This window comes from Bombus pascuorum, chromosome 3, assembly GCF_905332965.1.
Source record: "Bombus pascuorum chromosome 3, iyBomPasc1.1, whole genome shotgun sequence".
Taxonomy (NCBI): domain Eukaryota; kingdom Metazoa; phylum Arthropoda; class Insecta; order Hymenoptera; family Apidae; genus Bombus; species Bombus pascuorum.
In genome coordinates this window covers 16,964,693-16,988,689 of record NC_083490.1, presented here as the reverse complement: position 1 = coordinate 16,988,689, position 23,997 = coordinate 16,964,693, and the positions used below count along the sequence as shown (strand labels likewise).

General features: G+C 34.1%; 6 protein-coding genes across 9 annotated transcripts in view; 4 read left to right on the top strand and 2 right to left on the bottom strand.

Annotated features, from left to right (window-relative positions):
- The first annotated feature begins 320 nt into the window (after positions 1-320).
- Positions 321-6,938, top strand: LOC132905356 (phospholipase ABHD3). Its single transcript, XM_060956562.1, has 7 exons — positions 321-621; positions 4,458-4,627; positions 5,008-5,218; positions 5,521-5,633; positions 5,836-6,073; positions 6,177-6,342; positions 6,462-6,938. Exons 1-7 carry the CDS (start codon positions 520-522, stop codon positions 6,638-6,640), a joined length of 1,179 nt encoding a protein of 392 aa, XP_060812545.1. The 5' UTR covers positions 321-519; the 3' UTR covers positions 6,641-6,938.
- A 720-nt stretch (positions 6,939-7,658) lies between these two features.
- Positions 7,659-11,538, bottom strand: LOC132905354 (prolyl endopeptidase). Its single transcript, XM_060956555.1, has 13 exons — positions 11,330-11,538; positions 11,142-11,255; positions 10,702-10,925; positions 10,454-10,641; positions 10,149-10,374; positions 9,850-10,009; positions 9,568-9,768; positions 9,261-9,443; positions 9,047-9,160; positions 8,833-8,981; positions 8,551-8,763; positions 8,145-8,469; positions 7,659-8,085 (listed from the first exon to the last, which is right to left on the bottom strand). Exons 1-13 carry the CDS (start codon positions 11,456-11,458, stop codon positions 8,020-8,022), a joined length of 2,292 nt encoding a protein of 763 aa, XP_060812538.1. The 5' UTR covers positions 11,459-11,538; the 3' UTR covers positions 7,659-8,019.
- Positions 11,539-12,765: 1,227 nt separating this feature from the next.
- Positions 12,766-13,285, top strand: LOC132905717 (uncharacterized). The gene has a single exon (XM_060957318.1). The coding sequence runs from the start codon at positions 13,089-13,091 to the stop codon at positions 13,239-13,241; it is 153 nt and encodes a 50-aa protein (XP_060813301.1). The 5' UTR covers positions 12,766-13,088; the 3' UTR covers positions 13,242-13,285.
- Positions 13,286-13,400: 115 nt separating this feature from the next.
- On the top strand, positions 13,401-15,760 carry LOC132905701 (lipoyltransferase 1, mitochondrial). 2 transcript variants are annotated; one of them, XM_060957289.1, is made up of 4 exons: positions 13,401-14,040; positions 14,481-14,588; positions 14,799-15,012; positions 15,074-15,760. In XM_060957289.1, exons 1-4 carry the CDS (start codon positions 13,471-13,473, stop codon positions 15,421-15,423), a joined length of 1,242 nt encoding a protein of 413 aa, XP_060813272.1. In that variant the 5' UTR covers positions 13,401-13,470; the 3' UTR covers positions 15,424-15,760. The 2 variants fall into 2 exon arrangements, with proteins under 2 accessions (XP_060813272.1, XP_060813274.1); XM_060957291.1 differs by having other exon boundaries at positions 13,423-14,028.
- A 194-nt stretch (positions 15,761-15,954) lies between these two features.
- LOC132905700 (leucine-rich repeat and immunoglobulin-like domain-containing nogo receptor-interacting protein 2) lies at positions 15,955-19,727 on the bottom strand. 2 transcript variants are annotated; one of them, XM_060957287.1, is made up of 5 exons: positions 17,801-19,727; positions 17,468-17,640; positions 17,086-17,319; positions 16,840-17,000; positions 15,955-16,604 (listed from the first exon to the last, which is right to left on the bottom strand). In XM_060957287.1, exons 1-5 carry the CDS (start codon positions 17,994-17,996, stop codon positions 15,980-15,982), a joined length of 1,389 nt encoding a protein of 462 aa, XP_060813270.1. In that variant the 5' UTR covers positions 17,997-19,727; the 3' UTR covers positions 15,955-15,979. The 2 variants fall into 2 exon arrangements, with proteins under 2 accessions (XP_060813270.1, XP_060813271.1); XM_060957288.1 differs by having other exon boundaries at positions 17,468-19,721.
- Positions 19,728-20,567: 840 nt separating this feature from the next.
- LOC132905697 (zinc finger protein 395) overlaps positions 20,568-23,997 on the top strand; it is a 92,309-nt gene continuing 88,879 nt past the window's right edge. The window contains exon 1 of one of the 2 annotated variants that reach the window (XM_060957278.1): positions 20,568-21,883. In XM_060957278.1, coding sequence (XP_060813261.1) covers positions 21,494-21,883 — 390 coding nt within the window. In that variant the 5' untranslated portion in view covers positions 20,568-21,493. The remainder of the gene's footprint in view (positions 21,884-23,997) is intronic. The other variant, XM_060957277.1, reaches the window with a different exon arrangement.

Below are 23,997 nucleotides of genomic sequence, written 5' to 3'. Positions count from 1 at the left end.
CGTACATAAGTAACTTGTACCTAAAATTTTATCTTCAGTAAATACAGCTTAACATGTGTAAAATGATCGAAGCATAGTTACACTAACGGTGCTAATAAAAAAGTTGAGATCATTGTATATATTACAGAATTTTCGATTATATGTGTACTGTATATTCTGCACACGACTCCTATACTCTGGATGCGTATACGTATAGAATGATATAAGGTTAGTCCATGAATGTGAGCGGATCCACTGGTGTGCACGTGACTGAATCTCGAGTATACGTCTCTGTATAGTCGATGTATGACTAGCGGTACCGGTTGGTCGTCTAGTGAGGTATATCTATATGTAGTTATCTGTTCAATTATTCGAACGTCATGCGCGTGGTCAACCGAGTCTATCCTAAAGCTCAGCAATCGGTTGTTCGCCATCGGCATTCGACGAGCAAAGATTGTCAACGGTCTTGGTAATCATTGGAGTTCACGTCACGCCAGTGACAGCAGCTGTCGCACGTCGCACATATCGATAAAGTGCACGATGTTGAATTTATTCGGACCACTTCTCGACATTCCGACGACCTACTACGGGGCGCTGCTGGGCGTTGGATTCTGCGCTTATTACCTTTTTGAAGTTGTTAAAGTGAGTAACTTGATAAATACACCTTCTGTTTCATTTTGTTACTATTTTTCTGGAAATTAATTACTAGTTACGAATCGCGCGAATAGAACAATGGAAAAAAATAAAGTATACCTTATTATGAATCATTAATAAATTGACCGATTGAGTACAGGCACTTAATATGATTTTATAACAGTAATATCAATATACCTGTGGATTTTAGTAGAAAAATGATGAGGATATAAAGTGATAATTTAAATATTATGAATAATATATTATTTTTGTTTCTAGAGAAGATACTATATTTATAAATTAAACGTTTTTCTAAAAGCAGAAGATAGATAACAGAAAATTTTAAAATAATAACTTTAATATAAACTTTTAATGTTATTAATATAAATCGTAAAAGAATAATACAGAAATTAGTACATGATTGAAAGTAAAATTTAATAATAGGTAAACAGGTTCCCACGTATGAATATTTTGGAACTGAATCTAAATTTTCAATTGAATTACACACGACGGCGCGGCGGATCGCATTTATCCGCAGACTTTTAACCTTCGTTAAATTCAATCAGCACCACATTTAGTCCAGAGTCACGCGTCTATAGTGTCTGCCTTCATTCTATTAACGCCATTTATTGTAGAAAGATAAACTTCGCCAACACAACTTGAAACATTAAATTCATTCTAAGGCTTATTGTAAGCGAAAGTTATTTACTTTCACGCAGAAATAATCGCTACTCGCAGATGGACTTATTATGAGGAAAAACTAAAAAGTTGAATCATCAATGACCGCATTGATAATCTTAAAGTACATTAACCTTAACCATACATAATTCATCCCTGAAAATCTAATATCTCTAATATCATATATAAGCAACTTGTTTATAAATAACGATGAAGAATTTATATTATTTGATATGAATTAATTAAAAATTGCAATATAAAATAGAAGATATTTGCTGTATATTCCATGTTAATCTATTAATGATACGACCTAAATAGATCTTTTGCAACTTTATTAACATTCCGTGATAATCACGTTTGATTAATCTATCGAGAAATTTCCAGTCAAAGAATTTTCCTTATCATTTCATTAATTTGTGTCGATATATTATCAGGACTTCCGCGATATGATTCGATTACGAATACTTCAAACTCTCACACACCCTTCATGGTTCGTATGAGCCACGAGGAGATGTACCATCTATTAATTCGACCTTAAAAACTCCGAGGCACTTGCACTGAACATATTGTACGCGCATTCGGTGTGCGCGCGCAGCGCACGCAACACCGGAACAGGTAACATCGTATGTATTTGCTAAATAACAACTACTCGAATTAAAAATAATACAATACTAGGTAATCATAAACATCTCTGTATTCACGTGCTCAGTTATTATCTACATACATAGATAAACATTAAATTTGTTTTTACGATTTATTGAAAGCAGTAAATATATATCTAGCAGTGAGTTACTAGCGTGATCAGAAACTAAAGAATACAAAATACAAAACTGAATGTGGCAAGAAAGCAGATAAAAAAAAGTGAAATTTAAAAAATTATTCATCATGAAAAAGTATGTTCATCTATCAAGGAAAAAAATCGATGTGCAGAATATCTTCTCAGGACCGTATATTGGTTGATTTTATCTTTCTCTTCTTTTTTCATTCGATCTAAAGACGTGGAATATATAGTGATCTTAAAGTATCTACAGAACCTGATGTAGAGATTATGTTACACTTGCTGCAAACACATGCAAGGTGTATATGTGGTTTTTTTGTGGTTAAAGTGTAAATGGAAACGGACAATGTATTTCCATACATTAACGTATAATTTTGTATCAATATAAACAGAACAATGGAAAAAGTCTTACTTTTGTAAATTTAAGTTATCGTACTTCAATAACAAAGACTGTACCTTTCTATACGTACAGGGTAGGTTATTCACTTAACTTAGGACTCGCACTCGTGAGAACATTGAGAGCGGTCACAGTGTAATATATACGTTTCCTACTACAATCAAATGTCGTAAGCCATTTATTAGCTGTTATTAGAAGTATAATTAAGTGAGAACGCAGAGTGGTTTGGTTGTTGGCGAAGGACTTTAAACTCGACGTCGCACTAAGGAGAGGACAATCGCTGAAAAAGCGAGCCTGGCAGATCTTCACCCAACGATTTCATGTCCCTGCGAGCTCCCGAAATTTCGAAACACGCAAGTGAACGCGGTTTTGTTTGCACATGTAACTCAATGTTTTAATAACTGATATCTTGAATTATGCTTATCTGAAATGTAATTGCAATGTAATTTTTATTCAAAATCGCATTCAAATGCCACAATTGTTGTGAACTGCGTTCGAACTAGTCGGAAAACTACAAAAGTTATTTACTTTAGAACAATCAGAATCCGAACGTATCTTTAAATCACAGATTTAATATCAGTATTCGATAGCTCATAGATGGTTCACAACATTTGACTGAAGTAGTAAGCCTCGTGTTACACTGTTGCCATTCTCAATGTACTCGCAAGTGCGAGTTCCGAGTTAGATGCATAACCCTGTACATGTAACAAAACATAGAATTGAATTAACTTACATAAATGTATTTCAAGTACTATGTTATATATGTATATTAATCGATTTCTTTTTATGGAAATGAAAATGATGTTTATGGCTTACGTAACATCAACTCACCATGTATGTAACATCAACTCACCATGTATGTAACATCAAATCATTTGAGAATATATAAATATAAACAGTGTTTTCCAAAAACTGATACAAATTATAGTCTTTATCTATTTTATATCCACTATCACAGAAAGTTCTTTATGAACTTACCGATGATAATCGATCTACCTCTCTTTAAATTTTTTTTATGAGCCATGTACATACAGTACAAGAAACGCTACTCGTGAAGTAAAGATTTTATTCGTTCATAAAAACTTATAAATAATTACAAGAAACATCTGATAATCGTACAAACAGATCCTGGTTTGCACAGTCGTCATCGTTACTAAGAGGGGAGAAAAGGGGCGGGGGGGGGCGAGAGATTCCCTTAATCCAGCCAGAGGCTCGATGGCCCGCCGCAATCGAGTAATGTAATATGATCCAGTGTCAGATATCGTTGAGATAATGTATTTAGGTACTAATTCAAAAGTAAAACATTTTTATTTTTGACTTTTTTTAAATTAAACTTTTACTAATGTATTTAAGAAATCTTCCTGATGAAAATAAGACCAAGCATGATATAATCTGAATTATACTTACTTACTGATATGTATTATCGTTTATCAAATAGATAAATATACGCTAAATTATATCGTGTCTGAAAAAGGTGTTGGTAAAAGTTTCATCGACCACAAATCAAAAATAAACATTTTCTGAGTTAAAGTTTGCAGCTTGTTACGACCCTTCAATATTTGTCGAATATCTCAGTCCCTCTTTCTCTTTTACTCGCATTATCCATTTCTACGTTCAGCAAGTCTAAAATTTTTATTTCAAGAAATAAAATCGTTTCTCTATCTTCATAATTGCAACGCTTGACTCCCCATTTTAATACAATTATCGAATGTTTCCTAAATTTATATCTATAGAGAATTTGTAATTCGTTATTAAACTAATATAACGGTCGAAAAATATTTTCCCGTACTAGTACATAATAATCGAAAAGTGATTGCAGCAGCCAAGCAACAAAAAGTTATCATGAATAAATATATTCTTTCAATTTCTTTGGTACTTATAAATTATCTTCAATCCCCAGCAGCTGCTCAGCTCTAATGTTCGTTGATTAGACCGCTCATTGCGACCAATAAGTTGATGAAAAAAATAGCAAGCCTTTTAAATGACTTTCAGACGCCTATGCTGGTATGTGCGAATGGACCATTCCGATCATTCCTAGAAGAGCACGTATCTCTAGTGAGGAACAAATTTTGGCCAACCTTATGGTGTTTCGAATCCAGGGCACAAACCATTATAGCAAGCCTTCTTAGATCGCGAATTTTGCCACCTATTCACTATAAAAGGTTGGTAAGTTTACGTCTAACGTTATTCCTATTTTTGTACAAAATAAATTCCTATATGAGAAGAGAAAAAAATAGTGCAATAAAGATAGCTTACAATTGAAAATAAAGAAAATTATCTGACTGATATTGAAATATTAAAATCAAAGATGTTAATTGTTAATCAAATTATTTTTGTATTAAATTGTTGATTCAAATACTAGCATTTTTATATCAGAATATTAATTATCCTAAGTAATGTATACTTTTTTTCTTACGTCAGAAGAACTTATTGTAGCATGGTACAAGCAAAGATTAATGACCGCTCTTGTCTTGAAGTGCACGATTACAAGCTAATTACCAGACTCGTTTGCTTTCGATCTAATTAATCAATTGTCGTACAGAGAGATTCTGACCTTGTCGGATGGGGGTGAAGTGGCCCTGGATTGGGCGGAACAGGGATGTTCCGTTACTTCGCCCATCGTGATTATTTTGCCAGGACTCACTGGCGCAAGTCAAGCAGAATATATCAAGTGCCTTGTCTCGTCCGCAAAAAAAGTTGGGATACGATGCGTAATCTTCAACAACAGGGGGTTAGGAGGTGTAGAATTAAAGGTATACGAACATATATAAATTTTATATAAAAAATATGTATTGATCTTTCTATCATATTTCTTTATTAACTTGTCTGCTTTAGTAATTTATATTTAGTAATATGTATATATATATTTACATGTACATATATATAGAACTCTACTGTGTGAAATTAATGAATGAATGAAAATGCATTGAGAACAAAGTCAATGGTATTTTATCTTATTGTTCTTGAGTTGTTTCAATTCTACACGTTCAGTCTACTTATCCTTCTTTCTTGGAAATTGGAATGGAAGTTTAATCGAATAATTGTACAATTTCAGACTCCACGAATGTATTGCGCTGCAAATAGTGACGATTTATCAGAGGTTATCGAATACGTGAAGAAGATTCACCCTCATGTGCCTCTGGGAGCGACAGGAATCTCGATGGGAGGGTAATGAAAAAATCTTTTCCTTATATGCAGGACAGTTGTATAAGTGTATATATATGTGTGTATTACTGTGTGTAAATCATTTGTTTGTTCGTCGTCCTCATATCTATACACAGAAGGCAGATAAGAGATGTAATTAATATATTATGACAGTATCGGTAGCGATATAATGATAATGTTTCTTGTTATGCATGTATTTTTTCAGATTAATTTTAGGTAATTATTTAGCACGACAAGGAGTAACGGCAAAAGGAAAACTGAAAGGGGGATTCTTGATATCCGTGCCATGGAACGTATTCGCTGCAACGAAAAGTACGGAAGAGAATTATTTTAATTTGATGTTAAATAAGTATTTGGCCAGCACACTTCGTAAGAATTTACGGCGTTTGCACTATTCTTCGGAAACCGGAATGTTCGACGTTGACATTGACACTATTCTTAAAGTAAGCTTGTCTACTAGAATTACTATAAAATATTTACTCTTAAAATTTATTTAAAATTAATGTTATTATTTTTAAAATGTGTTTTCTTTCTTTATGTGATCAGAGTCAAACATTGAGAGAGTTTGATTCACATTTTACGGTGAAACAATTCGGTTACAAAAATGTAGAAGAATACTATTCCAATGCAACCATACATGACAAATTACATTTGATTGATGTGCCATTATTGTGTCTCAGCGCTGCAGATGACCCATTTCAACCATTTCAAGGTAACTTATTATTTTAAGCCACCAAATAATTACATTAGTCATGCTTATTTCTTATATTATTTATTTAAGATAATTTATTTATGATAATAACCTTTTTTAATATCTTTTTTTTCGTTTAGCCATACCAGTAAAAGAAATATCAGAAACTAAAAATGTAGCTGTTGTTGTAACATCCCGCGGCGGCCACATTGGTTTCATGGAGGGTATGTGGCCAGTAAAAGAAGAACAATACATGGGTAAACTGTTTTCACAATTTTTCACCGCTCTGTTCACTACTGGTTTCGATTGTCAAATGTGATATGGAAATTAAATGAACTTACAAATTATATATCAAATACATTCAAATCTAAACATTAATATTTGCGTTCAGGCATTGGGTTAAATCTATCACGTGCCATAATTAATCATATTCAGGGTATTGCACATGCGATGTAAATAGTACTAAGAACTATTGACTTTCCACCGCTTTTATACTAAAAAGATTTTCATGAACGACCTACGAAATATTAGTTAATAACATAATATACATAGATATAATTTTTTACAAGCACATAGAACAATGTATAAAAATAAAACGCACATATTCGTTTTTGCTAGTGATGTTATATTTATTTTTATTATACTAAGTGTTTAATATGAACTTTTGTTATGCATATCTTATTTTCAAAATAAATAACACTTTAGTTTTATATATTTGCTTTGTATTCGGGCAAATTTGCTTCAAATTAAAGAATATAAACAATTTAAATCGTCTGAAATAGTTTTGTAATGCATCATTCAATAATTTATTTCGTTCATTATAAATATTTCGCACAAGACTATAATAAATAAAAGTTCCTGAACAAATTAATCTGGAAAGTACAATCAAACATATTCGTTATATTAATATTCTATTTCCAAAAGTTAATGTTGAAATTTGATTAATAAATTTAATAATATTAAAGACACAAATCCACATTTAAGGATTACATATTATGAATTGTGATACTATTATAGCAGTTAGAGACAAAAATACTGTTAATGTATGTTGTTAAATTTTATATATAGTTTGTTATAAACTTTATAAACAAATATTGTAAAAAAAAATAAGATATCCTATATTATTTTTCCTAATTTTTTAATGTTAAATGTACGTAAAACATAAAAGTCCAATAATATATTTTATCAATAAAATCTTTTCTTGTTATTCAATATTTAATAAAAATAAAAAATAACATTGTACATAATTTGATCAATATTATCACTTAATCTTAGAAGGTAGTAACGTGAATTAGAAAATGTATTTTGTTACATTAAATGGGGGAGATAGGCTAAAGTAAATTACATAAATTTTTTATTTGATACAAAAAAGATTTTTACTATAAAATAATTTGCTAAAAAGCATTCTAGAATATTTCGAAATATTATTTTGTAATATGAACGATCATAACGTAAAACATTTCCCATTGTATAGCATTAATGTTCTCGAATGTATTAAAATTAATTCTGTCCAATTAAGTGTTAGGAACAAAGTAAGTTTTTCATTTTTTTTTTTTTTCTACTAACATATTATATCCATATTAGTAACACAACAGTCAGAGAAGGATAAACTACAAAGGATTTGATCCATGGACAGAATTGTGTTAAAAGACCTGTACTTAGTATCAAATATAAGAATGTTAATATTCTTGATATATGTTACAGTTTAAATTCTAAGTTCAATGATTTCACAATAAATGCTAAAATGTCTGTACTCTCTTCGATCTGAAATGAAAAATACAATGTTAATTATGTATGCATGATTATTATATGTTAATACTAACCACTTTCATAGTCGGTTTTCCACCACCATGTCCGGCTTTAGTCTCTATTTTAATTAGTAAAGGATTCGTTTGTTGTGGTAATTTTCCCAACGTACACTGCAGAGTGGCGATAAGTTTTAGACTGTGCAATGGCACCACTCGATCATCGTGATCGGCAGTTAATAATAATGTTGCGGGATACTGTCCATTCTCCGGGATTCTCACATTATGCAACGGGGAATATTTTAAAAGATTTTCAAAATGTTTTGAGTCATCCGAACTACCATAATCAGATACCCAAGCAACACCAATGGTAAATTTATGGAAACGTAACATATCCATTACCCTGTACGATAAATGTAAAACATAAAATATAAGATAAAATAGAAGATAAACATTTTTTAATAAAATTAGCATATCGACTTACCCAACTTGAGCAATTGCAGCACCAAATAGATCAGGTCTTTGATTTACGCATGCAGCAACTAATAAACCTCCATTACTGGCACCTAAAATACTTAGTTTCGAAGAAGTAGTATAACCTTTCTCGACCAAATATTCAGCAGCAGCTTGGAAATCATCAAATACATTTTGTTTGTTAAAAAATCGTCCTCCATTATGCCATTTTTCTCCATATTCACTAAAATACATAATAAAATATTATATATCAGAAACACATTCGACTAACGTGGTTGCTTACTCAACTTACCCGCCACCACGAATATTTGCCACAGCAAGTACTCCATTTAAATGCTGAACAAACACCAGCTTTGTAACGCTAAACGTCGGTTGAATGCTAACATTAAAGCCTCCGTAACCATATAATAAAGCCGGCATAGAACCATCCAAAACTGCATCCTGAATAAAAGATACATTATTGTACCTTGTTTAGTATAAATTTAATGAATTTAAACAATACTTACATGTTTCATTACTATAAACATTGGAATCTTTGTACCATCTTTGCTTGTATAAAATATTTGACTAGTCTTGTACAAACTTGGATCAAAATTTTTTACTTTAATTTCCCGTAGTACCTATAAATACATTTATATATGTACACGTACAATTTTTTTTAACTTTCTTTAAAGTTACGTTCCTAGTAATATCACTATTATTTGTGAAGTTAATACTAACTTGTGGTTCTTCTTCATTTTTCAAATCAACTTTGTATATGACACCAGGAACTAGAAATGATTTGAATTGATAAAATATTTCGGAATATTTTTTTTGTCCCGCAAAATTAACTATTGTACCAACATCAAGTGGAAATATTCTAAGTTTTTCACCATTTGTTAAACTGTGTAATTGTAAAATATTCTACAAAAAACAAACAAGATTAATGATATCATAACTTCATTTTTACTTCGTTTAATACTAAATTTTTTCATCATTATGTTACAATCTTTTGTATTTGTTTTGAGTAATATTAATTCATGGTTACCTTAACATCTGCAATATAACAAGCTACAAATTTATCACCATCAACTGCATGTGCCCAATCTAATACATTATCAGGATGTTCTGGTAAAAGATCAATCCATTTTTCTTGTTTATAATCCAATAAATCTATAGCTATTAATTTGTAATTCGGAGCGTTTTTATTTGTCCGAAATATAGCCTTGGTATCATCGTTTGTTACATACTAATTAAGAAACAAAAAGTTAAGTAGTAAAAAGATATTAAAACTAAACGAATAAATATTCATGCTACTATTATCACTAACTTCATAATCAGCTTCAAGTTTGTCAACTACTTGGGTTAATTGTAACTTTTCTGTTATTTTTTTCCCTGGTTTCAATTCCGTAAAGTAAACTAAATTATCTCTACAATCTTTCACAGGTGTAACAATTAACCATTTTCCACAATCAGAAACTTGTGCGCCTCTAAAGATAGAGAAACATATGCAACAAGTGTGTTAGGTAATATTTAATTAAATATGTTTGTATGAAACACATAGGATGCAATCATACGTATTTACAATTAATCAATTTTGTTAAAACACATACATAATGTATCACTCACATCCTCCATAAAGGTTCTTCAGGAAATTCAACTACAATGACATCTTCTGACTGAGGTGTACCAACAATATGATAACATAGCTTTTGATCTCGATTACCTTCTGTTTCTGAACCATCGGTTTTACCTTTCTGATCAGGGTAACAACCATAAAAGATTCCGCGATTGTCGTGAGTCCATGTTATTGGAGAAAATTTTACTTTTTCCAAAATTTCTGGGTATTTTTCACCTGTATGTATTATTTAAGCATTGAGACAATGAGCCATGTAATTAAAAATTCTTTTTACAGATAAAAATGCAAATTGTACCAGTTTCTGTATTCATAAAATGGATTGTACACCAGTCAGATCCGCTAATAGATAAACCATATGCATATATGCTACCATCTTCGCTAAATTTACTACTAGTAATTGCAATGGTACCATCTTCTGAGAAAGTATTTGGATCTAAGAATATTCTAGGTTCACTATCCAATGTATCTTGTACATACAGAACACTTGAAAAAGAAATATTCATGTGTAATAATCAAACATAGATTAATATTTACTATTATTACCTTTGGTTTTGTAAGCCAGTATTTTTATAGAAATAATACTTATTTCCATATCTAGCAGGACATGAATATTTTGGAAAATCCCATAATTGTTTTAATCGATCATGAATATCTTGACGTGCTTTACATGAAGCTAAATATGGTATGGTAACAGCATTCTGAGCATCAACAAATGCTTTAGTCTTTTCAGAATCAGGATCTTCTAACCATCTATATGAATCTTGAACCTGGTAATAAGAATGATAAAGTCTCACGCTTTATATTGTTTGTAATTTCTATTTTGAATAAAATTTATTATTATGTTTAACTAAAAAGTAGAAATATATTTTGTACTACTATTAGTTTATTAAGATAAACTGTTTCTATCATCAAAGAAATGTTGTTTATGAACATATTTACGTATAAACTTCATTTAAAAAGATTATCTTTTTCCTTATTCTAACCTCGACACCATGATAATTATCGACAATAGTTTCATCGCGATACGCTTCAGGATATTGTAATTTCTCCATTATTTTTTGATTTTCTATGTGTTTTCGTATCGTAGGGTCCAGCACCTAAATATTTTTCAAAATAATATAATTGAAATTTTGGCAGTATCGCTAACAATTATGTTACTACAAAATCTTACTTTCACAGTCGAAAAAGCCGATGCGCAAATAAATTGTAGGCGCTTACTAAGCAAATTCTTGTAAATACCAGTTTGAATTTTACGTGAGAAAATTTTCGTCGATATGTTTGCAATTAAGAACATAGCCATAATATGTACTTTTCTTACCTAACACATACTTTTTTTGAAATATAATACACTAAAATGCTTTTTAGTAATATTACACGTTAAAATAATCACCAATACCAATCAAAATTCTATTCATCTATAAGTGATATATATATATATATATATATATATATATATATATATATATATATGTTGTACAAAAATTGTTACTTTTCTGAATAAACTCTGATAAATGCCTTAAAAAGATTTATATCCTTTATATATATTATAAATAAAGGGTAGTAAAATATTTGTTTAACTAAAACCATCATTATTGCAAAATTATACATTATTAAAATATAAATATTAAATATTTTTATTGTATCTTCAACAAATTCAATAATACATATAAGCTACTCGTTTAAATATAGCAAATTATAATTACGCATAAAGTGCTCATCGTATCTGCTTTTCTTAAAAAAATACAAATCTTATCTTGTTCACGAAATCGTATTTCACGTATGCGATTTCTACATGAAACGTTCCAGTCAAAATTAAATTATGATCAGCTTTCATTTTAACGAGCACGGTTAAAGACAATTCGTACAATATTAGATAAAAATCACGTGACAGCTGATATAAAATACATTAGAAAGAAAACTGACAAACTGTGATCAGTTGTGTGTATGGTAAGGGCCAATAAGGATAAAAATTTGTATCAGAGTAATTAAAAATGTCATTTATCAGCATAGTTATAAATGCAATAGTAGTGTGAACGCATGATACGGAAGAGTAGGGGATATATTCTTATCAAATTGGCCTTAATTACTTCTTCCAATACCATACAGTATTACTTAGCTGTTATTAGCATATAAATACGAAGCACAATATCGTACAATAAAGACAAAAGTTTATATAGATAAAAAAATAAGAAGTGCATACATTTTTAATACTCTATTTTACATAAACTTTATTTTATCCATATTTGTTATTTAAAAATGCTGAAAAAAGTACATGTAATATAGATATTTTTACAAAATCTGGTAATATTTTTCCAAATATAATGTAATTACTTATAACCTTTAAACGGAATAGCATAGTTTAAAATTTATAACAAATTAATTTTCCATCGTTAACATTTTTTTGTTTAATCTAATAATAGACAATATTATAATGAATAAAATTCACACAGAATACAATTTTTTGGCAAATATATTCATATAAAAAAATTAGGGAGAATACGGAAGGATATGCATGGTACTATTTACGAGTCTGAAACTTCGCGGGAGAGAGTCAATTACGAAGAACTATATACATCTGTGACGTGTTATCATGAGCAGGTCAGCGGTACTGCCTGTACTTTGTGCTGTGAACTTAGATAACCTCCCACATGGAGGTTTAAAGACCTCCCACTACTTTCTTCAACTATAGTAGGAGTTTATATAACATTAAAATCTCCCGCTAGAGCATTCACAGTGAATCGAAGAGTGCATGAGTGAATTTTAATTCCGATTCGTAATTGCGTGCAATTTATTCTCAAGTGTTGTAACATTACAAGAAGAATCTTGGACAGAATTTACGCGTTGATAGAGAGGAAGAGGTCGCCCTAGTCACCGTATACCGTTCGCTGCGGATAATTTGAATACTTTCCAAACTGTCAGCACACGGAGGAATGCAAAAGGACTGCCGAGACTGTTTAGGTATCCGATACCGTATTAACTCCCTGGATCAAACGTGGAAGTGGTTGCATCAAACAATTGCCCTTCACGATTACCTAATTTCTATAACAGCCATTCAATCTAACTTTTCGAGATTTTGTCAGTAAGGGTGCTATCTACAGATAAAAATATTAAACACTGTCAAGGTTGATTCCGCTATAAAAAACGAAGGTGTTAAAAGAAGTCTCACGAATTTAGTAATCAAAGACTGATTTTACAAGTCTAATATCGTGCAAAGCTTCCAAGGAGTACGATTTTCATATCGGTACTGACATACGTACCTATCGTTTGATTTATCGTGACATAAAAAAAAGTAGGCAGTTATTTTGCGTGTGTATGAAAAATAAATTCTACTTACACGTGTACAACGAAAGGAAAATGTCTCTGATAAACAGATTTATGATCATTATTAAACGAAAACCCCAATACAATAATTTGTATCACATGTCTAAATACTCAACGAGCTTTAACGAAAAGCAGAATGATGCTAATGATTCGATTACGAAATCAGTATTCATATCGCAAGCCACAGATGTGTTCACCAACTTAGCGTTAGAACATTGGCTCTATAACAACTATAATTTTACGAATCACCACGTATTACTCCTATGGCGTAACGACCCGTGTGTAGTAATAGGACGACATCAAAATCCATGGATTGAGCACAACACTCAACTGGCTGAAAAACGCGGTATAGTTCTGGTCCGACGTAACAGTGGTGGTGGTACTGTCTATCATGATCATGGTAATTTGAATTTGTCCTTCTTCACGCCACGGGAACGGTATAATCGAAGATACAATCTGGATATCATTACCAGAGCTTTGTATCGAGAATGGGGTGTAGAAGCCGAGGTTAATAAACGCGAGGACATCGTTGTCGAAGAGAAGTACAAAGTATCCTTTCATGTAATGTATTAAAAATACCTACATATATATTTTTTTATTCAGGGTGTTCCAAAATTACATTTTCAATGACTACATTAGTCAGTGCTTAATTTGCTGGAACGAAGTTAATTGTAAAGTAATTATGAAATAATAATAAATATATGTATATAAAATAATTGTAAAATTATCTTAACTTTAAGGGGCATGTGTATATGTATGTGACGTTTTATATTGCAGAATCCTTAGTTGTATATTCTAAAATTTTAATAGCGTGTAATGATTTATTTAAAAATTTATATTCATTTTATAAAAGTAGAATATTCTCAAGGAAAACACTAACAGACTTTTCTTTATTTTGTACGAAGTAACATTAAAAACCCAGTTGGAACAACCTACATAAGAGCAAAGCTTTGCGCTTTGCAAAAACTTACCTATATATCCTTAACTATTTTAAAACGCAGATATCTGGTACTGCAGCAAAATTAGGACGGCCTAACGCATATCATCACTGCACCCTATTGGTCAATGTAAACAAAACAGCTTTAAGCTTAGCACTCGAGAAGAAAGAGGTAAATTATTTTCAATTATGTCGCAAGATAGATATTATTTATAATCACTATTAAAAGATCTATTTCTAATTGCTTTCTTCAAAACATAATATGACAGAATTTTTATACTTTTCTGAAATATAATTTTTCTAGTTGCTGAATATAAAAACAGAATTTAATTTTCTTATAATTTTAAATTTCAAAACTAAAATATGTTTATTTGTATTACAGGATGGTATAGAAACAAATGCTACTGCATCCATAAGATCTTCAATAAAAAATTTAATTGATATAAATTCTCATATACAAATGGACAAACTTATTACTGCAATAGGCTGGGAATATCTTCGCACTAAAGCTCTTGTTCTTGATGATGGTGGACAGGATCTCATTCAACATCAAAAAGGATTTCAATATATCAATCCTACCGAGGACTGGTTTCCAGGTATATAAATATTAAAAAAGGTATAATTCTCTGTCTAATAGTTTTTAATTATTATTTTCAGGATTGGACAAATTAATAAGCGAATTTCGTTCCTGGGAATGGAATTATGGTAAAACACCAAAATTCACGGTAACACGCGTTGTAGATGTACCTGCTGAAGACAACAAAGTTCATCAATTTAATTTGGCGCTAGAAATACAGAACGGCATCATTGAGGAAATCAAGATGAAGCTGCCAGCTAATTTGGTATCGAAAGATTTTAGTCAAGACGTGAGCGTGATAACTAATCTACGTGGTACGAGATACGATCACGGAGTAATGGAAAATATAATAACCGCGATCGGTTGCAAGACTGTAACGCTAAGTACGAGTCAAAATGTAGATAAAAGTAATATGATTGCCACGCAATGATTAAACCCATCGAACAATAACAATAATTGTACTTAAATTGTCGTTGTGTTCAAAACGAGAACCGAATTATTGTACGATAACTCGCATTATTAGCATAAGCCTGGACTGTATATAGTTTTACTTCTATAATTCTTCTTATATTATAATATAAATGATAAAAAAATGCGCTTTTAGTTATGTAGCTGTTGATTTTATATTTTTGCATTGTTGATATATGTACATATAAGTCGTGTTTGTTCTTATTAATAAATATTGTTAACAAAGATATATGTATATACATAAGTGTAGCCATTAATGATTAGTTATCGACAATTAATTTACTAAATTTTTCATCCAATTTTCTTTCTTCGTAAATAATTCGTTAATCTAATCATTAGTTACTGGTCAATAACTTAATCGTCAATGTACGATACATAACAACAAACATATACAAAAAATATTTTATGAAAAATATGTAATGTAACAAAAATTGAATTTTCAATGCTAAATAAATAATGTAGTGATGTGCATTTTTACTTTTCTCAGTCATACTACAATAATAAGTTACCTTCTGAAGTTACGTATACATTTCTCCATATCCGGTACTATTGTTATTTAAATTCGATACTCTTGGTGGGTAGAGGCTAGGTCGTAGCATAACATCACGATATTGGGGTGGCGGGGTACTTGGACAAGATTCTATCAAGCTTCTATCGCTATTTACGAGTCTTTGTAAATACGAATCCAGCAAAGATAGTCGTTGGGAGGTTATTAATTCGTCGTTAAATTGTTCGTGATACCTGTATCTCCGGTTACACAGACACATCCTCGACAACCAAATATAAGAAATAAATAATCCACTTGAAATACCAAGTATAAAACCAAGAAGAAGAAACCAATATACTACAGATTTATCTACTGAATCGACAACTAGCGTTTGGTTTATCATTTGTTCACATATTGACAGATTTTTATCCTTCACTGTATTCGATATATTATATTCAGTTACCGATTTAGTTTCATCAAAAAGCATACTTGCATTTGCCAAATGATGATAACTACGTGATTTTGTAGGAAGATTAATCATTTTCTCAAATTTTTTTACGTTTATTTTCTTACCGCAAACTTCGTCGAATTCGATGCTCTTAGTATTGAGATATGTTTGTAACTCAAACATAATTTTATTGCAAGACCATGGATTTCTGGAAAGAATGAAAAAATGAAAATTTTGTTTGTTTTTTGAACAATTCTGACATATCTACATAAGGTAAGATATGTCAATTATTCGAGATGTTGAGAAATGAATATTATTGATAACAAATAAAATGTAATGAAGTTTTAAGAGTAAAAGTTAAATTCTTATTCAAAACAATTATGTTAATAAATAATGTGATATATATATATATATATTAATTTTATATGTTTTGTTCATCGTACCCCTCTAATGATAATTTGTTCAAAACATGCAATGTTTGCACGACGACGATGCTCATCTGAATCATCAAATTATTTGAAAGATCGAGACGACGAACGTGCGTGAGTCCATTGAACGTGTCTGGAGGTAAATGACTAATCTGACATGAATCCAAACTTAGTTCCTGCATCGAAATTGACTTCACCTTATTAAAAATGAAATTTTTATCGAAGATAATAATTTTATCACAAATATACATATATTAATACCATTAACGAAGAGGATCGTAATTTCGGTACATGCGAATTGAAATTATTTTTCGATAGTATTAAAATTCGTAGATTTCTGTTTCTTTCAAAGACTTCATCCGAAATATCATGGAGCCTATTTTTCGATAGATCCAAGATCGTTAAATTCGTAAGAGCATCGAAAGCATTTAGACCGATTTCACTGATTGCATTCTTAGAAAGATTAAGATACTTTAATCTCGTCATTCCAACATCCTAAAATAATGAACAATTTCTCACTTACTATGCGCACAAATTCATAATATTTTAGTGAAATTATTATCAGAATTAACTTCAATAAAATTTATACTCAGTTGCATATAATTACAAACAAAGAAAAATGATTTTATAAATTCAAACATACCGCTAACTCGGAGCTACTTAAAAGTGATATCACATTATCCGATAAGTCGAGTGCTTGCACGTTGTTCGGTGCGCCTGTATGTATACTGTAAAGATGGCGGCCCACGCAAGAAGCGCGCTCCAAACCATACCAAGTGTCACACACGCAAAACGACGAGCATTGTTGCGTCAAAACTGTCGTTCCGAGAGCGGAGAACATCGAAATAAGTGAAATGGTTAAATAAACGGCGATACCATGGGTCATGGTAATAAAAGTAAACGATAGATTTCACGAAAATTCGTTAAACTTATACCGTAACTAATGAATTTCGAAGTAATAGTACAGTAAATTCACTTCTGATAGAGATTATTGCGTTTTCTTGCGGCTCGTGATTGCCCCACCAATGTAATCTTATCTTGCAACATGACTGGATGGATATCGTGGATAAATGTGTTAACGATCGAGATACGTCATCGTATCGTTCCGATTTTCTTACCGTTTCCATTATTTTTTTTGACTGAAACAATGTGTTTTCCGCAATGAAAAACATACGAGGCAATTTGAAATAAAAAGTAGCTGAATACAATTATTTATTACCTAATGTTTTTCCTTATTACTGAAAAGTTTTTTGCGACGTCATGTTGAGAACTGGAGCAAACGGAAATTTTATTCCTTAAACGAAGGGTGAAAGAAGAGTACGATGAAAAGTAAGATATTATTTATTAGGCATTATTCATCATTTTGTATTACATATTTTAGTCTAACTGATACGTTCATAGGCAGAAACAACGGCGTATCAGAAACGGATGGTGATCAGTAAAAGAAATATTCATATCATATGGTCCTTTAAATTTTGAGCTTGTTATAATTTTATTGTTAGGAATAAAGAAAATAATTTTTAAATATTTCTTGTTATTAAAATGATAACTTCAATAAGTTTCTTCAAATTGATATTCGCAATGTAGCTAATTCAGTGATTAAAACGCAGATTTTATTGTCTACACCGTAGAATACTCTCCTGTGAAAACATATGGAATTCATGCATGTATTTAAATAAGATATCAAGATTGAATAACTTTTTGCTTTAATAAAGATGTAAGTTTGATGTATGTATGTTTACTAATAGACATATCTGAGTATGAATAAAAAAATAATAACGATGAAACCAAGCAATGTCAAATAATAAGATTTAGTCTGAAACATACTTGAAAACACAATTAAAACGTGATTTAGTTTTTCTTATAGAATTGCTTTCTCATGATCGATACAGTGAAAACGTACTGTAAACTACTTGTTGTACCTCTTTTTTTTTCATTTACTGATTCTTGAAAACCGATAAAAACCTTCCGTAAAAATTCCGTACGCCTTCTTTCATTCGAAATTCCCCGCGTGGAAAGCGTTTCCACGTGAACGCCAAAACGTGGATAGCGTTAAAGAGGTGCATTAATATAATACAAGGATGACTAAGTCTCCATTACATTGACAGCGAGAAATAACATTACAGCGCATATACATAGCGAACATAATCGCGCTCCTTTATGCGATGAAAAGAATGGCAGCCGATGACAATTAACATGTTACTCACTAGCCCTTGGCACCTCTTCGAAGTTAAACGAGGGGTAGCATTCAGTGAGCTAACAGTGTAGCGTTTATTGCGCAACATCCACGGAAATAAATCTAGGATAGGCTGCTGAGAACGCGTGGACCGCTGCCTTCTATTCGGCCTTACCATCCCTCCCCACTGCCCCTTGCATCTTCCGGCCATTTTCATTGCTCGTCCTCCATGCCGCCATGACAAGCATACGGTATGGCACTGCAGCTGCCTCACCTTTACCGACCATGCTGCATTTATCGGCGTAATTACGTTTTTACCTGAAGTCGATTTTTCATCAATGTACCTATGATGCTCAATGCTGCTCAAAATCACTCGGAATGGACTAAAAATCACGGTCATCTACTGGTTTGCGAAAGCTACTACGAATTGGCCAACAAAATATATCGCTGCTCTCACAGACTATCCACTCCACTGTGTTTCGTCACTAGCGCCCTCAGCTGATACGAAGTACTAATTTGACATTGTTACGATTAAATATTGAATATACGACAATTCTGTATCACAAGGCAGGATATCGTATAAAAAACAGAGAAATAATTGTAAAATATTGAATTTTTTATCGGATCGAAATTACATGTTTTTAATTAGTTTTATATATTTGATAGGAAGGATGAATTTGTTCTTTAAATAAAAAATATAAAGTATACATTGTTTCCGGTGCAGTGACAAGCTTTGCAAATAACTTTGTAGGTGAGGTTCTCTGTGACACATTCCCTGACGCTCAACTGCCATGCGAAAGATATTTCACTCAATGTGTGTCGTCACCGAGCTTCTCAGCTGACGTAAAATGGCCGCCTTCTACTGACAGCTGAACCATAAACATAGTTTTTCTCTGTTAAAACAATATTTATTGCGATCAAACGCATAACTCCTCTTTTCCTACAAACATTACTTTATCAAAAAGTAAGAATCTTGAGGAAATTCAAGGTATTTCATTAAAAAGATGTTACAGTATGGTATACGAGCGGCAGTAGGAGTATCTTACGAAGAGAGGCTTCTTTGACGCAGGCTTTGTAGCTATCGGCAGACTGATCACTCGCTCCGATTTCGTCACAGGCGTTCTCAGCTGATGACAAAATGACTGCTTTGTGTATTTAAGTACCAGCTGATTACAAAACTATCGTTTATAAAACCTATGCAAAATCGATATTTTCATGAATACTTTTAGGTTAATTTGACAAAGTAAGTCGATGGTGTGTAAGATTTCATATGAGCCTGTATGTAATCGACGTACTTTGCGCATAGAAAAGAGGGACGCCAGAAGGGACGCCGAGTACAAGCGTACGAAAAGAAGAGAGGGCTGAGAAAGTGGAAGGTCTTGATGAGCGAAATGCTTTGGCTAGGGTTCTAGTCTGCGATTTTTTCCCGTTCTTCTCGTTGTCCGGGCGGACGGCCAATGAGAGTAAGTAGGTCAGCGAGCGCGACCAATCGGTGCTCGAGGCCGGGTCACGTGGGTTTGTTGTTATCTATCAGCTGTTTTTCCCGGGCGGGCGGGCGGCCGGCCGGCGCAGTGAAAGCCGCTTGGTAGTCTGTCCTCAGTCCCTCGGTCGCTCAGCTGTGCGTCACATGTCGGGTACTGCGAGTCCTACTCCTGCCCGTATACCATTGAATCGTGTACCGCTTGCTCGTTCAAGTTACCGTACAGCGCCGGATTTCTACTCACCGGCAAGCGTCAGTCATATATTATGCTATCTACCGCGTGTACTCCAAAGTATTATCACAAATCGATCACGAAGTGCCTCGAACATGCGGACGGCGTGACGAATACAGGCAACGGTGCACGCCGTTTTGTTGATACGTTGAGTTCTGTGTTCAGGCCGCGAAGGCCACCGCGTCCTTCCTCGGTTTAGGATCGCATTTGCTATCGCGATTGCAATTTCACGCAAAACTGCCCAATCTGTCCTCGGCAAGTTATCACGGAACGATGACCTAAAGCAACGTGTCGCAGTACGGAGTTTCGGAGACGTAGGAAGAAAGAAAGGAAAAAAAAAGAGTGGAAGCTACACACGACAAGTAAAACTGGTGTTCTAGTTTACGGGAGTGTTTTTCCAAATATTCATTCGAATCATAGACATAATATATCAATCGTGTTTCGATCATCTCTTATGGAAAGTGTCGAACTGTTGAGTCGCGCGTGACATTATTTCTTCTCTAGTGTGATCCAAATTTGTTTCCGGTTCGTGTACTGCATCTACATACGTTTTTTAACGTGAGTTTCGCGGACGGTAGTCGAAGAGTGAGTCTTTAACCGCGGTGCAAATGATCTATACCAGAGGCGAATTCGCGCGAGATACTTCCAAGAACGATTCGATACATGGTATTTTGTTGTGAAGTATATCGGTGTGTTAGAATCCTCGTCGAACGTTTCAATCGATTTATCGAAGTGATCGAAACGAGAGCCGAGATCGTTTAACCATAGATAATCACGAATAATGTCGACGGGCAAGAGGCTGGCGAAACGTAGCATAATCGGCACCAGAGTGTGTGCTCCCGGCGAGGACGGGAAATACTACAGTGGCGTCATTCACGCCGTAAAAACGCCGGCGTCAGCCGCGTCCGAGTCAGGCCTTAGCATTACTCCGAAGACTCGCTACTCCGTGCGCTTCGATTCCGTTCCCGGCGGCCGTCCGCCGAGTCCCAGCACCGAATACTCTGATCGCGATTTGATCGGGCCTGGTTTCGGCTCTGTCACCAGCGCACATCTCGTGCCCGGCCAGAAGGTCTATCTTACATACAACGGACGGGAAATTCACGCAGAGGTCACGCAACATCGCGAGCATCTCGACGAAGTGGACGTGATAATTGTACCGAACGGCCAAGAGGTGAGTGAGTTTGGCAATACCCATTTTGTTCTACCGTCTCTTATCTCTTCTGTTTAATTTTGCGTATTTCAAGTAAATAGTACATCTTTCCAGAGTTTTCAAAGCGCGTATTGGCGTAACTCTCGGATGGCGGATGTGACGCTAGTTACTTTTAAATTCGCTTTCTTGTAATCTCTGACTATAAGTTTATCGGGTAGTTTATTTATTTTGAAGTGACAATAACTTGGTAAATTTTATTTTCGAATGATCGAATTAAACAATTTTATATTTGTAGATTAAGTTTATAATTATCAGATTTCTATCACTAACTGCCAAATTTTATATTCAATATGAAATTGATTCAATGAGAATTGATATTGGAAAGGGAGGAATAGGTCAAAGTTTCGCTCTTATTTACATGTATGTATAGTACATTCCTTTCTCATACTCGGTAGCGCTGTGTATTGCTGTATATCACATACTCATATATTACAAACATGTATACGCTGTATATACATACGTTTAAAGAAAAAACGCACAAAGCATTGGCGGGGCATGTTAGGCATAACGAGGTTTGATACGTCATCCGTACCGCCGCCGGGTCTCGTTGCATCGGAGCACAGGTTAGCGCGCATCAAACTCGGCGAGCGCGCATGCGCATAGCCAGGCTGTTCCGCCGAACGCGATGTTCGCGATGTTTTCAGAGAGCGAGAAAAACGTATTCTCGCGCGCGATAACACGCCATCGACAGTACCAATGACATACTATGACGAATTGCCGCGATGTTGCGTTTATTCTTAAGGTACAGACGATAGATCTTTGACAGCTGGGCGAAATTAACCAAAAGGTAAGAGAGGAAAGACGGAATGGCACGTGACGATGTGACAGCCGGCTGTTACTGGGTGGGTGTGTGCGTGCGTGCCGTTAATCAGAAAATTTAATTTTCGTGACCTCGTTCCGCGTGCAGACTGTACAGTGGCTCTCCTATTTACGCGACGCGCATGAGCAGGGTCACTTCACTCCCCTTGTCCCTGTGCGGGATAGACACAGGTTTAGAAGAGGCAAACACGTTACCTCTATCTGGACACGAATGCCGCGTTGTGAAGCATAACTGCCACGCACAATGGAATTCGTTTCTCCGATTGTCGTCGGTCTAGCGGATCGGCGATCGAGAATATTCGAGAGTAAAACAATGTCTGATCGTAAATGGGTAGGGGAACCGATGGAAGGGGAGTATAATTTCCAGCGAACGAATAACAGGTTAACGAATGGGTTAACAGAAGGAAATGCCTGCGTCTCGAGGCGCATCCGCCGCCCGATATTGGAGTCACACGATACACGAGACCGATGCCAGTCCGTCGATTTTCGACACGCCTTTCTCGAGTTACGGCCAGATAGAATCCGCGAAGTGGCCGCGCGCACGCGCGGCTGCGCACACGCGCGTATACTCGCGTATACAGTTGCCGAGAGCCGCAAGAGTTTTTTGCAGATTCGTAGAAAAGCGTAGCGAGCGCAACGTAATAAATACCCCATAAAACGAGGGATAGCGCTATTACGGTCGGTCAGGCGTGGCAGAGAAGTATACGCAGCCTCGATACCGCTACGTGGGCGCGGTTAGATTCGTAATGAGAGGCACTGGCGTTCTCTAGCTTGCTTGTTCGTACAGCGAGGCTCTTTCGCGCGTATGTATGTATGTACGTAGATGCGGGAGAGGTCGGTTTTATGCGCGAAGCCAGTACGGTAGTACTGGCCCGTGCACCGGCTACCGGTGACCCCACGTGGAACGCATTAGCGCAATATCTTTCTACCTCCGTTAGGTAGCTCAGGCGTGACCACGGTTTCATTTCGTGGAAACTTTGCTGCGCGCTCGCGAGCGCTCATGCTCCACTCGGGGGAAAAAATAAACCGGATCTGGTCAGACCGAAGTGTCCGGTTCCGATATTTTTGCGCCCCGCAATATGTAGTTATGTCTGTTTTGCACGAGTTCACCGGAAAATCGGCCTGCCTCACTGCGGTGGCAAATGGTCAAATTGTCGCGTTTTTATCTAACAACGATGTCACGTAGGCTAAAGACATGTTTCCAGTAGATGTTTAGAATGGAAGATTGACACTTAAAATTCTTCGAGGAATAGTTG